The sequence below is a fragment of the Populus alba genome, chromosome 18 (assembly GCF_005239225.2).
Source record: "Populus alba chromosome 18, ASM523922v2, whole genome shotgun sequence".
Taxonomy (NCBI): domain Eukaryota; kingdom Viridiplantae; phylum Streptophyta; class Magnoliopsida; order Malpighiales; family Salicaceae; genus Populus; species Populus alba.
In genome coordinates this window covers 4,708,178-4,723,378 of record NC_133301.1, presented here as the reverse complement: position 1 = coordinate 4,723,378, position 15,201 = coordinate 4,708,178, and the positions used below count along the sequence as shown (strand labels likewise).

The 15,201-nt window shown below is 35.6% G+C and overlaps 1 protein-coding gene across 1 annotated transcript; it reads left to right on the top strand.

Annotated features, from left to right (window-relative positions):
• The first annotated feature begins 780 nt into the window (after window positions 1-780).
• Window positions 781-14,871, top strand: LOC118045996 (endoribonuclease Dicer homolog 3). Its single transcript, XM_035054741.2, has 26 exons — window positions 781-1,337; window positions 1,470-1,650; window positions 1,879-1,992; window positions 2,430-2,564; window positions 2,689-2,758; window positions 3,381-3,445; window positions 3,865-3,996; window positions 4,131-4,261; window positions 4,903-4,975; window positions 5,115-5,244; window positions 6,540-6,645; window positions 6,721-6,913; window positions 6,988-7,148; window positions 7,412-7,630; window positions 7,717-7,979; window positions 8,570-8,841; window positions 8,941-9,455; window positions 9,540-9,634; window positions 9,956-10,170; window positions 10,262-10,471; window positions 11,152-11,631; window positions 12,253-12,507; window positions 12,718-13,044; window positions 13,533-13,740; window positions 14,155-14,266; window positions 14,395-14,871. Exons 1-26 carry the CDS (start codon window positions 1,153-1,155, stop codon window positions 14,603-14,605), a joined length of 5,058 nt encoding a protein of 1,685 aa, XP_034910632.1. The 5' UTR covers window positions 781-1,152; the 3' UTR covers window positions 14,606-14,871.
• Window positions 14,872-15,201: the final 330 nt, after the last annotated feature.

Below are 15,201 nucleotides of genomic sequence, written 5' to 3'. Positions count from 1 at the left end.
TATTTTTTTAAATATTAATCTAATTAAGAATTTAATTTTGTAGTTTTTTCCTTAAAAATATCATGGATTACAACATTTTTTTTCATATAATTTTTTTTTCACGAACCCGCAACAACGCACAAACATACAAGCCCGCGGCATTGCGCGAGTATGACATCTAGTGATCATCTACAATGTGTATGCTTTGATCTACTATTCCAATAAAGCTCGGTTATTTTTTTTAAAAGATTATAATTGTTTTTTATATTTTTGAATCATATATTCATATTAGAAATAAAATTTTTAAAATAAAAAAATATTATTTTAATAATTAAAACTCAAACTTTGACAAACACCCCTTCTACTGTATCTACAAGTAAATAAAGTCTGTATAAAAATATAGTAGTGATTGTTTTTTAAAAGTATTTTTTATTTCGAAATATATCAAAATAATATATTTTTTTATTTTTAAAAAATTATTTTTAAAATTTACGCATCAAAATGATCTAAAAATACTAAAAATATATTATTTTAAAATAAATAAAAAAATATTTTTAAATTTTTTTTTAAAACACAATAAATCCCATAATCATCCTCATTGGTTCGTGTTCTTCACTGGCCACAGAACCCTCCAAACCTCTTGTCGTCCCCCCCCCCCTCCGAACGTACGCACACACACGCTCGCAGTCTTCAGAGTCCAACAAGATAACATTGAAAAGACACTCTTAACCCTAAAAGAATAAATCCCTAAAATCTAGTCCTGACTCGTGACCTTTATTTAATTTTTATCTCATAATTCTCTTTCACTCTCTGTAATCTGTATATCACACACATTCACAGACGGACTGAGACAGACAGAGTATATTAGTTTTTCCCATTAACACAAAAGGATTTCAGTGGATTCCCTGTTTTTTCTTTTAATCTTAAATAAATAAAATTGTCAAAATTCTTGAAGAATCACTAAACTAGGCTAGCAAAAAGTTCCCTTTGTTTCTTTCTCTCTGGGTTTTATTAGGGCTTTCACGCTCATTGTGTTTATAATTTCTGGTCCCTCTCTTTTATTTTCATGATTTCTCCATTAAAAATCTTCGATCACGATAATTGCACACCACCCTTCTTTCTTTCTTTCTTTTGTTTATTACTAGAGTTAATTGATACTATTATTTGTCAATTATGGATACTGCAATGCCAGACCGTGATTCGCTCAAGAGAAGCTTTGGTGACATGATGGTCAACAACAACAGCTCTTCGAGCTGTCTTGCTATAGATACTTCCAATTGTATTACTGATCAAAATGACACCACCCCACAAGGACTAGCTTCTGTTCTTAGTAATCATAAGGAGTTTTATCCAAGAGGGTTTGTCAAAGTTCCTTTCTTTCTTTGATGGTTTGAATTTTTCTGTAATTACTCAGATTTTCTTGAAGAAAAATTTCATGGTTTCCCCCCCTTACAATGTGGTTTTGGTTATGCATGTTTTGGTGACTGTAGGTATCAGTCAAAGGTTTTTGAGGTGGCTGTTAAGAGGAATACAATTGCTGTGCTGGAAACAGGAGCTGGAAAGACAATGATTGCTGTTATGTTAATTAAACAGATTGGTCAAGCTGTCTTTTACAGTGGTGTTAAGAGATTGATTCTTTTCTTAGCCCCAACAGTTCATCTTGTTAATCAGGCATGTTGTTCTTTTTAATAAATCAATCTCTCCTTTTCTCCTTAATAAGTGAATTCTCTGTAAATGTTAATATGCTAACGCATGTTTTTCTCAATATAAAAAGGGTTTTTTTTTTTTTTTTTTTCCAGTGCTGTTTTATAGTTATTTCCCCTCTCTTCTTTTCTGTATATACAATCTGGCTGATCTATTGATTCACAAGTTGAAATTAAGTGGGTTTTGTGCTTGCAGCAATATGAAGTCATTAAATCTCAAACAAATTTCAGAGTGGGAGAGTACTATGGAGCTAAGGGAATAGATGAGTGGTCTCTGAAGTCCTGGGAGAAGGAAATTGATGAGCACGATGTGAGTAGGAATTTTTCTGTAGATTGAATATATCTGTTTCCATATATTATGTATATTCTAACAATTTCCTTTTTGGGCTACTTGTTTTAATGGTCTTGGTTTATGCACTACAGCATTTAATAAAACCAAGAAGAAACAAATATCTCTCATTTTTCTAATGTCAGTTATGCTGTGACCATCTTTATCTGTAGTTCTTTGGTCCTGCAATTTTTTGCTAGATTGAGTTTTCATTTATGCAAAAGTTAATTGTACTTTGGATTTCATTCTTATATTTATACAGTTAGAGATTAAACTAGCGGTATTAGAGGAACATAGATGGCTTTACTTATGAAAGAGACAATATTCTTTGGGTTATCACCTGTGTTCAAATATGTTATAATCTTGGTTTGCTGCTGGTAGAGCTTCATTAATGCATGTCCTTTCTTCTTACTTTGTAGGTGTTGGTTATGACACCCCAGATCCTCTTGGATGCCTTAAGAAAGGCTTTTTTGAATCTAAAAATGGTATCCTTGTTAATACTTGACGAGTGTCATCGTTCCACCGGTAACCATCCTTATAAGAAAATCATGAAGGTTGATATCCTATTCTTTGCTACAAATTTTGTTGTTTTTTTCATTTGATCTTTTCTATAGTCACGATTCCTCTTCTTAATGTTAGAGTAAAATTAATTTTGATAGTTATGATTGTTTGGTGAAGGATTTCTATCACAAAATGGAGAATAAGCCAAAGGTTTTTGGAATGACAGCATCTCCTGTAGTTAGAAAAGGTAAGAGAACTTGTTGTGGCATTATGGAGGGTTTGAAATTTAGTAACTGTTTGAGTGCATAAATTTATTTAGATCTTTTATTTGACATTACGACCTTATTTGCCCCCTGCCCCCCTCATTGACACTTGATACTTTCAAATGTCACCAGGACAAGATGGCACCATCATTGATTAGTTTGCAACTCAAACTTCCTTTCTTTCTCTGGTCTGCCTTGATGGCAGTTGATTTTTCGTATATCTGTTTTATTTTTCCATGGAAAAGAATAGTCTTCACACTTGTTGGCCCAAATGCAATTAGCAGAGAGGTATTCTTAATTAGAAGTTCAGTTTTATAGGTGTGTTAACTGGAGACAGATGTTGTATTTTTCAAATTAGCTGAATTACGTAAACAGTCAATACTCATGAAGAGAATATTTGGTATGTGTTTACCCCTTACCGTTTGTAGCCATTTATTATTTACAAAACTTGCTTCTTCCTCTGATCATGTTCTTCTTCTTAAAAACCTTTTCTTTGTGTTTGCTTGTATGCTGCTTGCTTATTTTCATCTTTTGATTTCTAGATTCAGTCCAATCATAAACCTATTGCATGCATTTCTTATATAATTTTTAAAATTTTTTCATTAGGTGTCTTGTCCGCCATGGACTGTGAGGATCAACTAGCAGAACTTGAGAGTGTATTGAATTCTCAGGTACTTTTAATTTTATTTTTTTTCCTATGATGGTCATGCAGTCAAACTTAATTCTTATTCCTTATCTCGAAGTTGTGATGCCAAGCCACGGAAGCACAACTGAGATAGACTGGCATTAGTTTGTCTTATTTCATTTTTGTCTGGGGATATGCATGCTTCTTATTTTATTTTCTAATTTGTCTAGATTTATTGCTTATATAAGAATCTCATCCCTATTGTTTTGGGATGCTGCTGTTTTAGCAAGTGCGAAGTCCTGAGAAATTGGTTATAAAGTCTGCTTCTATGCTATCTTTCTTCTTGGTCTTTCCCCTTTTTTTCACTGCAACCCCCCCCCCCCCCAATTCTCTCCCTCCCTCCCTTATGTGGTATTTCTTTTTTTCGCTTCTCCTCCCTAATTTCTTCTATGTGTTTTACTGCAGATTTATACTATTGAAGACAGGGCAGAGGTGCATGTCTATGTTCCCTCTGCAAAAGAATCATGTAGATTTTATGACAAAGCATGGTGTTCCTATGCAGAGCTGAAAGATAAGATTGAAGCTTCATGGTCCAAGGTATTCTTTTCTTGTGCACACATATCAAATGATGTGGTGGAGGTGGCACTTACAAAGAAATTTCTAGCTTTGAGATTTGTGGAATGAGTGGTTTATTGGTGTTTATACTAATATGTTTTTTTTTGAGCGGATAGTTTGATGCTACAATGTTAGCTTTGCAAGGCTCAACACAAAGTTGTTACAAAGATATGGATGATAAGCTTAAAGCAACGAGAAAGCAGTTGTCCAAGGACCACGCAAAGATTTTGAATTGCCTAGAATCACAGTAATTAAAAACTAAGGAGAAAATGGATTAAATGCTGAGATGTAACGCTCACGCCCTATGTTCTTCTGCTGTCACTCTGTATTCTTTCTATTATGTGAAATGCAGTAGCTATAGGCTATACTCGTGTTTTTCATAAAATGTGTTCATGAATACTACTCCCTCCATCCCAAATAGCGTTCTTTCATTTTGGGTTTGTCTAAAGTTACCATAAGAAAGTCAAAAGAAATGTATATTTTATTCTATTCTACCCTTAGTTGATCAATTTTCCAACTCTTGAAAAGCATACTTAGATTAGAAATTTCTTAAGTTGATATGGAATAACTGAGGGGACGCAATATTTTTAGGCATTCTTAATGTGCCTATAATAAAAAAAAGACACTTTGGAACAAAGAGAATACCTCATTTTCTTTGTTTTCCTCTAAGGGTTTATTTGGCACATGGTTGGAAAATTTAGGTGAAATTTTTCATGAGTAATTATTACAAGAATGATTGTTAAGGGTGTAAAATTAGATTTTTAAACATACTTGGTGTGTTGATAAATGGAAGGGTACATTTTTTAGGGAAAAAAAGATTGAGATATTGTTAGTGAGAAGAGAGAGAATTAAACATTGTTTAGGTGTGTTCTTTGAGGGTAAAAAAAGAGTTAGAGAAATTGAAAAATATATAACAGGGGCAGGGGGATGGTGGGATTATCCCCAAGGGTATATCACTAGGGTGATTCTTATCCTCCATCACCCCCAAATGTAACTCACATGGCTTTTATAAAGATAAAGGGAACAGGGATTTTTATTTTGCAGCTGTCTTCTCTTGTGATTGCAGTTTATTATTTCTCACTTTTTTTTCTTTCATATAGGCCATCAAGGTTTGTCTAGAGAATGCTGGTAACCCCACTGGTGAATGCAAATTATATCAAGAAATTTCTTTGCAGTGTAGATATTTCCTTGAGGATGTGTTACATATAATTGGTGAATCTTTGCTGCATGGTATGATAATAGTGTCTTTTATACTTTTTTCTTTCCTAAGAAGTTGTAAAAAAATGCTTTTCAGCTAATTGCATACTTGCTGTAAATTAGGTGTGCTCAAATCTAATGGAAACTTTTTTTTGTTCCTTTGTCTTGTATTTATATACATGGTTGTTGATAAATCACTTGCAGTGGTTGACATTGTTCTCTTACCTCATTTAGCATTATTCAATATTTATATGTTGACACCTTTGTCTCTCCTGCTGAAGGAAAAAAAAAGCCTTTGCATTTCTTGAAAACTGTGCTGTTTGTTCTTGTTTATGATAAGGTTTCTCACAGTTAATCCCATAATGGGTTTGTAGCTGCCATTTATTTATGGAATTATCTGGCTTTGAATGCTTTTTTTTTTTTTTGTTATGATTTGTTGGGAGTATTTGGAATCTGTTAAACACGTGCATCTTTTGGCTTTGTTTGGGTTCATGGCAATGAGACTGCATGGAGGAGGACTGCTTTGATTGGGTGACCAATAATATGAGCTTTAACTATTGGAGTAATTAGTGAAGATTAATGATGCATCAACCTCCTATCAGGATGCATGAAGGATTGGATGATGCCACTTGTGATTCAAGTAGTTACTTGAGAATTGTAAATTAAACATGACTGATCCTGCTGCAATTTACTCCTATATAGCATCAGCAACCAAAATTGAGCTTGCATAAGGCAGTCTGTGTGTGTGAATAGCTGAGGGGAAAGAGAGAGTGATAAGTTATAACTATAAAGGGCACTGCATCTGGATAAACAGGTAAAAGTCCCATACCTGTGGATTGAGGAGTATTTAAATTCTCTTGTAATGCATGTCAAGGTGCTGCCAAGGAACCGACGGCCTTATAGAGCACAGGATGGGTACAGATAGAGCTAGCCCATCCCTTATGCGAATCAATGGTTTGGACAAAACAAAGCTTACCTCTTGCACCTAGCTTCATCTGGTGCACAGTAGTTTACTACTTAAGTTGAAAGAGAGTATAATTTAGGTTCAAACAATGTAGTATCTCTCCTAGATTCTATTTCATCAACTCTTCCCATCTCGCTCCCACAATTATTATTTTCCAGTTATTTCTTACGTATTCTGTTGTTCATGAGCAAGCAATTCATTCATAGTGCATAAAGATACTGTCTCTGTAGCACAGTGCCAGTGAATATTTTGTCGGCCTGATGTTTTTCCTTGCGATATTGCCATTTTGGAGACAGTAGTATGTATTTTGATTGTGCTTTGAGTATGATGCTTATTACCGACATTATTCCTTCTCTTAACTCAGGTGATAATTTCTCTTTGGATCATGGGTTTGACTGTTCAGCAGCATTGGGTTTTGGCTACATATCCCCCAAACTACATGAACTTCTCCAACTTTTTCTATCATTTGGGTAATAGAAATATTTGCTTATCTTTTAATTTTAATTTTGTATCCAAGTTGATTTACTATCCTTTTGTGGTTGCAGAGAAGCTAGGGAAGTATTGTGCCTCATTTTTGTTGAAAGAATTATTACAGCAAAAGTGGTTGAAAGATTTATGAAGAAAGTTGAGGTTTTAGCACATTTCACTGTTTCATATTTGACTGGAACTAATGCATCAGCTGATGCACTGGCCCCAAAAATGCAAATGGAGACCTTGGAATCATTTCGCTCTGGGAAGGTATATGTTCTTCAGTATTATGAATTGTTCGCAGGAAGTTGAAAATGCGATAACACACGGGTAACTTTATGCAGGTCAATCTATTATTTGCCACTGATGTGGTGGAGGAGGGAATTCATGTGCCAAACTGCTCCTGTGTAATACGTTTTGATCTGCCTAAGACAGTCCGCAGTTATGTCCAGTCTCGGGGACGAGCTCGACAAAATAATTCCAACTTTATCACCATGCTTGAAAGGTGATGCCTCTTCATCCATTTAGACTGCAGTCACACAGAAGCATCTTTGATATGCTTTCTGGCCCAAAAAGCAGCTGTAGTGTTGCAAATAGAATGGGGCCTTCATCTTTGTTTTTGTGTGTTTGATATTTTGATCGTGTAGATCATTACAGTTGTGATAGAATCCCTAGTTAAAGCTCTTGCGTCATAAACATGCTTGGCTCATGATTGTTTTCATGTATATGTTATCAGTAAACATAGTATAACTGTGCATATACTTGCAGGGGAAACACCAAACAACGGGATCAGCTATTTGAAATCATTAGAAGCGAGTGGTCAATGACAGATACAGCTATAAATAGAGATCCTAATGTATGGAATCTGAAAGCATGTGCTTCAGAAGCAGCAAAGGCTTATGTGGTGGATGTGACAGGAGCATCAGTAACTGCAGACTCTAGTGTTAGCCTCATACATCGATATTGTCAACACCTCCCTGGCGACAGGTATTTAAATATTTCCCTGTCCATTTATTTGGGTTAAGTATACAGTATAGAAGCTTAACTTTTAATTGGTTTCCTTTACAATTTAGGTACTACACACCAAAGCCAACTTTTCAGTTTGAAGTTTTTGAACAGTCTTGCCGCTGTGCAATGAAGCTACCTCCTAATGCAGCTTTTCAAACATTAGTTGGTCCAACATGTAGGAGTCAACAATTAGCAAAGCAGCTTGTATGCTTGGAAGCTTGTAAGAAATTGCATCAAATGGGTGCTTTGGATGATCATCTTCTGCCATCAGTTGAAGAGCCTTCAGAAATTGCTGTTGTTAAAAGCAAGTCAACATCTGCAGGTGCAGGTATATGTTTATTATAATAAAATTCATATTGAATATTCCTATAAGAAACTCTATTAGCTCATTGGCCAAGCTGCACCATCCTTTCTTTCTGGGTCATTAGTAAGAGTTGAACCTGCTAGGATTTTTAGTTGGGTCATCTCTTTTTTTTTTACTATTAAAGAATCTATGAAAAAGCATAGATAATGTATGACTTGACTAAATTAGCCTACTTATTAGGTAATCCATACACATTCCTTCATCTGTAGTTGCCAACTACCATGCTTTGTTGATATCAGGTGGCCACTACTAAAGTATAGAGCAATTCCACTGCATGTGTGTGATATCATCATTAAGAATGCTCGGAAGCAATAATGAAAAAAAATAAAATGAAATTGTCAAGACATCAGTATGGTTCATGTAAGGACAAACATTATAATGCATTTGCTTTTGCTATTTAGCAAAGTTGGCAAAACCTTGATGGGTGGATACACTAATAGTTTCACATGAATGTGTTTGGATTGCTGTATCAATCCTGGAAGGTGTAGCGGTGTTTCTCTCCTTGTATGTAATAACTCATTGTTTCTCTCTCTGTTCCACTCTTGCCTATTCAGGAACTACAAAAAGGAAGGAATTGCACGGGACAACTTGCATTCATGCATTATCCGGAAGTTGGGGAGAGAAACTTGATGGAGCCACTTTTCATGCATACAAGTTTGACTTCTCTTGCTCCATTGTCAGTGAGATCTATTCTGGATTTATTCTTCTCATTGAGTCAAAGCTCGATGATGATGTGGGAAACATTGAGTTGGATCTTTATTTGGTTGCAAAGATCGTCAAGTCTTCTATTTCTTCATGTGGAGTAGTTCACTTGGATGCTGCACAGGTATTAACATGTTGCGTGCTCATTATCTCAGTAATATTTCTTTTTATCTTGGATTAGTTATTTCCTGAATGCTGTATCTGTTTTTTATATTTTTATTAGATGACGAAAGCAAAACTGTTTCAAGAATTCTTTTTCAATGGCTTGTTTGGAAAGTTGTTTACTGGATCTAAATCATCTAGGGAGTTCTTACTTCAGAAAGAAACATCACTGTGGAGCCCCTCAAACATGTATCTGCTTCTACCACTAGAGCCATGGAGCATTTCCAGTAATGATCGGTGGAAAATAGATTGGAAAGGAATTGAAGCTTGCTCATCTGTGGTAGAATACTTGAAGAACTCCTTTTTGACTGCTCGGTCTTGCAGTGGTGGAGGAAATACATTACCTGATAATGTTCAGTCATCCACCGTAGAATGCAATGGTACAAATTTAATCCATTTTGCTAATGCTTTAGTCAACGTAGAGAACATTAACAATATGGTGGTATTGGCAATCCACACGGGAAGAATCTACTCCATTGTTAAAGTCGTGAACGATTCATCTGCGGAGAGTGCTTTTGAGGGAAATGCTGATAATGTGACAGAGTTTTCAACATACACAGAGTACTTCAACAAAAGGTTGGTGGGTCCAGCTGAGGGTCTTATGTTCATTTCTCCTCGTTATCATCTACAGTTTCCATACCTAACATCAGCTGCTCTCAGGTACGGAATTGTGCTGATGCATCCAGGACAGCCTCTGTTGCGGTTAAAGCAAAGCCATAACCCACACAATCATCTTGTAAACTTTAATGATGAAGGTTTGTTAGTTTGTGTGCTTGAGATCTGTTATGAGGTGGAATTGTTTTCTGTTGGGCAACTCAGTCTCAGTCTGATTATCTGGCACTTCAATTCTATTATCTTGAAGTTAATCCTATGCTAAGATTATTGACAAAGTGTAAACCAGATTTGAAGAATTGGGAAATTCACCAATATGCATCAACTTCTCTCAATTATAAAAGCTATTGCAATTGACATTATAAGCTACTACATTGTCTTCTGAATCAGGCTATGCTGTTGAATTTAGCAATGAGTTCCCTGTTCTGTTATCTGATTTGTTACATGTCCTATTAAATGATCAGGTAATTCAAAAGATGGCATGGTAGGCAGAAAACAGCAGCAACATGTGCATATGCCACCAGAGCTTTTGATCAAGATTGATGTTCTTATCAGTGTTGTAAAATCAATTTATCTGATGCCATCTTTGATGCACCGTCTTGAGTGCCTGATGTTGGCCAGTCAACTTAGACAAGTGATTGATTGTCATGCTCCTGATTTTTACATCCCAAGCTCATTGGTCTTGTCCCATTAAATTGCTCTTCATTTTTTTGTATTTTTAATGAATTATTCACCTTTAAGTTAATGTGGTCACCTGCTTTGATCATTAGATTCTGGAAGCGATAACAACGCTTAGATGCTGTGAAAGTTTTTCGATGGAGCGACTGGAGTTGCTAGGGGACTCTGTTCTAAAGTATGCTGTCAGCTGCCACCTATTTTTAAAATATCCCAATAAACATGAAGGCCAGTTATCTTCATGGCGCTCAGGGACTGTTTGTAATTCAACCCTACATAAATTGGGAACAGATTGTAAAGTACAGGTATTTGATTATGATATTTGTGGCTTCTAGTTCTATCTTTAAGAAGTATCATTTTCCATAAAAAATTGTGTTTTCTGAGCGCATGTGGTTTTTCCTCTTCCTTTGTGTTTTTGTTTTTTTTTGTTTTTCAGGTATTGTTTAATAACTTTGCTGATGTTCTGCGTTTGCAGAAACGAATTCCAGAAGATTTTACAATTGAACCCAATGTTAATTTTCTTTTGGGATAGAATTTGTTAGTGTTTCTTTGTCCATTGAAGTATGCTCTCCCTGATTGTTTTGAGACTTGAATTGAAGTGTTTCACATTGCTGTGATTGTAGTTATCAAATGTTCTGCACTTGTATTTGCACTTGTATTTCCATGAAATGGCTGAAATGTGGTATTTGAATCTGGACAAGTCTAAATAGTAAACCTTCTACTTCATATGCACACATGTATGTTTTGATCATCATACATGCTAGTATACCTTCTACTTCATATTTACACGTATATTCTGATCATCACCTTTTTTTGTCACTCAATTTTACCAGAATTAATAGTTCAGGCACATGGATTGATATGAAACTGAATAATCTTCCACAAATTTTATCCTAGCCACGATATTTTAAATCATTAAGTGTTTTGAATAGTTCGTTTGCAATAGGTGTCTGAAACAAAATGTTCTGCATTTCTTACATGCCAGGGTTATATACTAGACAGTCCATTTAATCCCCGTCGTTGGACTGCTCCTGGACAGAACTCTGTACGTACTCCAGTTCCTTGCAAATGTGGGGTTGATACTTTAGAAGTACCATTGGATCGTAAGTTCCAAACCGAAAGTGCAATTGTTAAGGTTGGAAAACCTTGTGATTCAGGTCACCGATGGATGGTTTCCAAAACCATATCAGATTGTGTTGAATCTGTCATAGGGGCATACTATGTCAGTGGTGGATTGATTGCTGCAATTCATGTGATGAAGTGGTTTGGCATTAATGCTGAACTTGATCCTTCACTAATAAGCGAAGCAATTACGAGTGCATCTCTACGATCTTATATCCCTAAAGAAGATGAGATTAAGAGTCTAGAGTCAAAGCTTGGGTATGCCTTCGGTGTCAAGTTTGTCTTGCAGGAGGCCATGACTCATGCATCTATGCAAGAACAGGGTGTTACATACTGTTACCAGGTAATGAAATTTTTATCATATTTTTCCTTTCCTTTTTTTTTTAGGGTAAACTCCAATAGCCCTTGAAATTACAAATGACATCTAAAAGTTTGAGGATTTGACAAAAACCCTTTCTATGTTTAAGAAATCATTACAAATTCCCTTGCTGTCAAAGGGGATAATTTTAGCCCATGAAGGGTATTTTTGTTATAAAAGGAGGTTTCTGTTCTGTAGTAGTTTCTTAAAATTGGAGGTGATTTGGTAAGATTTTTCAAACTTTTGGGTGGTGCCTATATTGTTCAAGGGGGTTATTTTAATTGACACCTTTTTTTTTAATTTAAGTATATTTTCCTTATTCTGGTTGCTCAGCAGCGAAACCAATTTGGAAAAATATAAAAATTTGAAATCTCAAGGTACAGTAATTTTATCCGAGCAATTTTTAAACAGATTTTTGTAACATACATGAATGATCTCAATGCTTTTTTTTTTTTTTTCATTTTATAATGTTAATACAGAAATGCTTACTCACTAAATGTATTTGATGACGAGATTTAAGTGCACAAGACTCTTTATTTCCTGTAACTGTTTGCAATAATCTTAACGGGACTGGTGTTTGATATATTTCTTTTGGATTTTCGACAGAGGCTTGAATTTCTTGGTGATTCTGTATTGGACTTGCTTATAACATGGCATCTCTATCAGAGCCACACAGATGTTGATCCTGGCGAGCTGACTGACTTGCGCTCAGCTTCTGTTAACAATGATAACTTTGCTCAAGTTGCCGTGAAACAAAACCTATATACCCATCTTCTTCATTGTTCTACACTCCTTCAAAGTCAAATAAGAGAATATGTGAATTCTTTTCATGAATCTGATCAAGGCCCAAAGGCTCCCAAGGTAAGTTCCTAGGCTGACCCACTCAATCTCTTATTTTCTTTATGTTTTCCTCAATTATAGCAAATTATATTGCTATCTTCAAAGGTTAGCAGCAACTAATCCTTTGAAGCTCTGATTATGGTGCTTTTTACATATCTAAACTTCTTGTGGTGGTTTCCTGTTCTGCAATCCTATTTATTAATGACAAATTGTTCTGATCGTTTCCTACAGGCTCTTGGAGACCTGATTGAAAGCATTGCAGGGGCATTATTAATTGATACAAAGTTCAATCTCGATGGTGTGTGGAGAATATTCAAGCCCTTGTTATCTCCAATTGTAACCCCTGAGAAACTTGAGCTGCCTCCACTGCGTGAACTTGTTGAATTATGTGACTCTATAGGAGTTTTTGTAAAAGAGAAATGTACCAAGAAAGCTGAGATGGTTCACGCCCAGCTTTGGGTACAGCTGGACAACGAGCTCTTGTCTGGAGAGGGGTATGAGAAAAACAGGAAAGCAGCTAAAGGAAAAGCAGCTTCTTGTTTGTTGAAGAAGCTCCAGGTTTGTAATTCTGGGAATTGCAATCATGCCTGTATGTTTTCATATTTTACCACTTGCTGGATCCCACGATAATAAAACCCAGAGCTGTTTTGTTTCTCTAGTTCTTTTTCTAGTAACTATCACTATTGTTGTAAGATTTCTTGGCTAATGGTCATACTGCTGAAACATCCATTCTGTACTTAAAAAGTCGTTCTGGTGGTTGTTTGGCTAGCAAATCCAACAGCAGGTTTCTAGAATAAGCAAACTAAAGATGATATTTATCCAGGAAAATTCATGGACGTGAAAGCTTTTTCAGCATTCTAATTCTTGCTGTTTTTTTGTAAATTAAAATCAATGAAGAAATAATAGCATTTTAAGATATTTGTGTGACTTTGATGCTTTTCTGTCTTTGAAACATACAGTGATTAATTATTTGAATGTCTTTCAAGGCTTCAAAAAATCAAATTCTTGTAAACTCTATTTTAACCCTTGTATGCTCATGTAAACAGAAAAGAGGCATCGTATACTCACGTGGAGGTTCAAAGAGGAGGAAACAGGACACTGACCCTGTTGTTGATTCAAGTTCCCCTGGCTTCTTAGAAAATGAAGATTTTTCTGGAAAAACAAAGCCAAAAAAGCAGAAAATAGAAAACCAAGTGCCTGGAGATTCAAATGCAGATTGTTCCCCTGCCATCAGTCCTAGTCATGGTCCCCCAGGTATCCATCATCAAATGATTTGGCTTCCTATTTGATTCTAAATGTGATTCAGAGAAGGAACAGTTTATTTTATATATGCTGCTCAAGGGCACACACTATCTCAGCTCCTTTCTGATCAAGTCCAATGCTTAGCACATATCTTATATTATCTTACTGTCTCGATTTTCCTTAAAACTGTTGCTAGCCCATCTTCTGCACCAGGAATGAATTGAAGAGTTTATTAATATAATAAACGCATGTCATGGGACTGAGGAGGTAGTTTTTTGGTTCTTGCAAGAAAATTAGTGTGCTGGTTGGTGCCTGCAGTTATATCTTGATTTTTCATTGTTAAATGAGTAGTCTTCTGCTTTCTGATGAATTCAATCGTACCCTCAAATATTGTGGAATATCTCGCTAAATCACCCCCTTTTGCAGTTATTGAGTCGATTAACAAGAAGAAAGGAGGACCTCGTACTAGTCTTTATGATCTCTGTAAGAAAGTTCAATGGACAATGCCTACATTTGACACAACAGAAACGAAATCCAGGTTTGCCAACCCTACAAGCTTTTTTTTTGGTCACCCAAATTCTCGTTTATATACAAAGATCATTAGTTTTCAATGCTAAATTTTTTCTTTCCTGCATATTTGTCGTTCTAATTGACTTGTTCCCGCAGAACTGCAATTGAATTTGGCGAGGGCCCTGATAAAAGGAAGGGATTTAACAGTTATGTATCAAAAATCATCATGAACATACCGTCGTATGGCGTCGTTGAATGTGCGGGAGAGGCCAGTGCTGATAAGAAGACCTCATATGACTCTGCGGCACTTGCAATGCTTAATGAGCTTGAAAAACGGGGACAGCTCATCATTGATGGATCAAAATAAATCTTGCAGCTGTGGTATAGATTACCACTCTCTAATTTTGGGGAAGCAAGATGGTGAGTTTCTGTTTCTCATTTGGAACAGAGCAACTAGGAGGAAAGTGGTGACTAACAGCTAGAGGTGGTGCTGTAAGCGTAGGATAAATCTCTTACTGAGCCTGGAAATCTCTTATTTAGCTTGGCAATTATACGGGAAACCAAATATGTAGGATATTATACAGGAACTCCATTGGTTCAAATCTAAATCTAACATCCTCCCTTTTATTTTCAGTTTCTTATGGACTTCAATTCTCTTACAGACTCCACAAAAAGCCACAAAACCAAGGGATAAAAGGATTTATTAATTAATTTTTTTAAAAAAAAAACTAAAACTCATTGGATTTGCCGAGGACTAAAATTACCACTTTGTCCTTGACAACACAACTTACAACTTGGTTTGAGTGGTAAAATAGTCTTTTTATAGTATTGAATTGTCAATTCAAAGTTCACAAGGCATCTAGTATGTAAAATTACTAAACTAGCTTTAAAAGCTAAAAATGCATTTAAGGTATTTTAATTTTGTTTTTTTGGCATAATATGATATTAAAATTACCTTGAAGT

Excerpts from the sequence above, each read along its gene's own strand:
- LOC118045996 (XM_035054741.2), top strand. The coding sequence starts at position 1,153 with ATGGATACTGCAATGCCAGACCGTGATTCGCTCAAGAGAAGCTTTGGT. Across the intron at positions 7,149-7,411 it reads TTTATCACCATGCTTGAAAG|GGGAAACACCAAACAACGGG; the intron begins GTGATGCCTCTT and ends ATATACTTGCAG. Across the intron at positions 10,171-10,261 it reads TTTACATCCCAAGCTCATTG|ATTCTGGAAGCGATAACAAC; the intron begins GTCTTGTCCCAT and ends TTTGATCATTAG.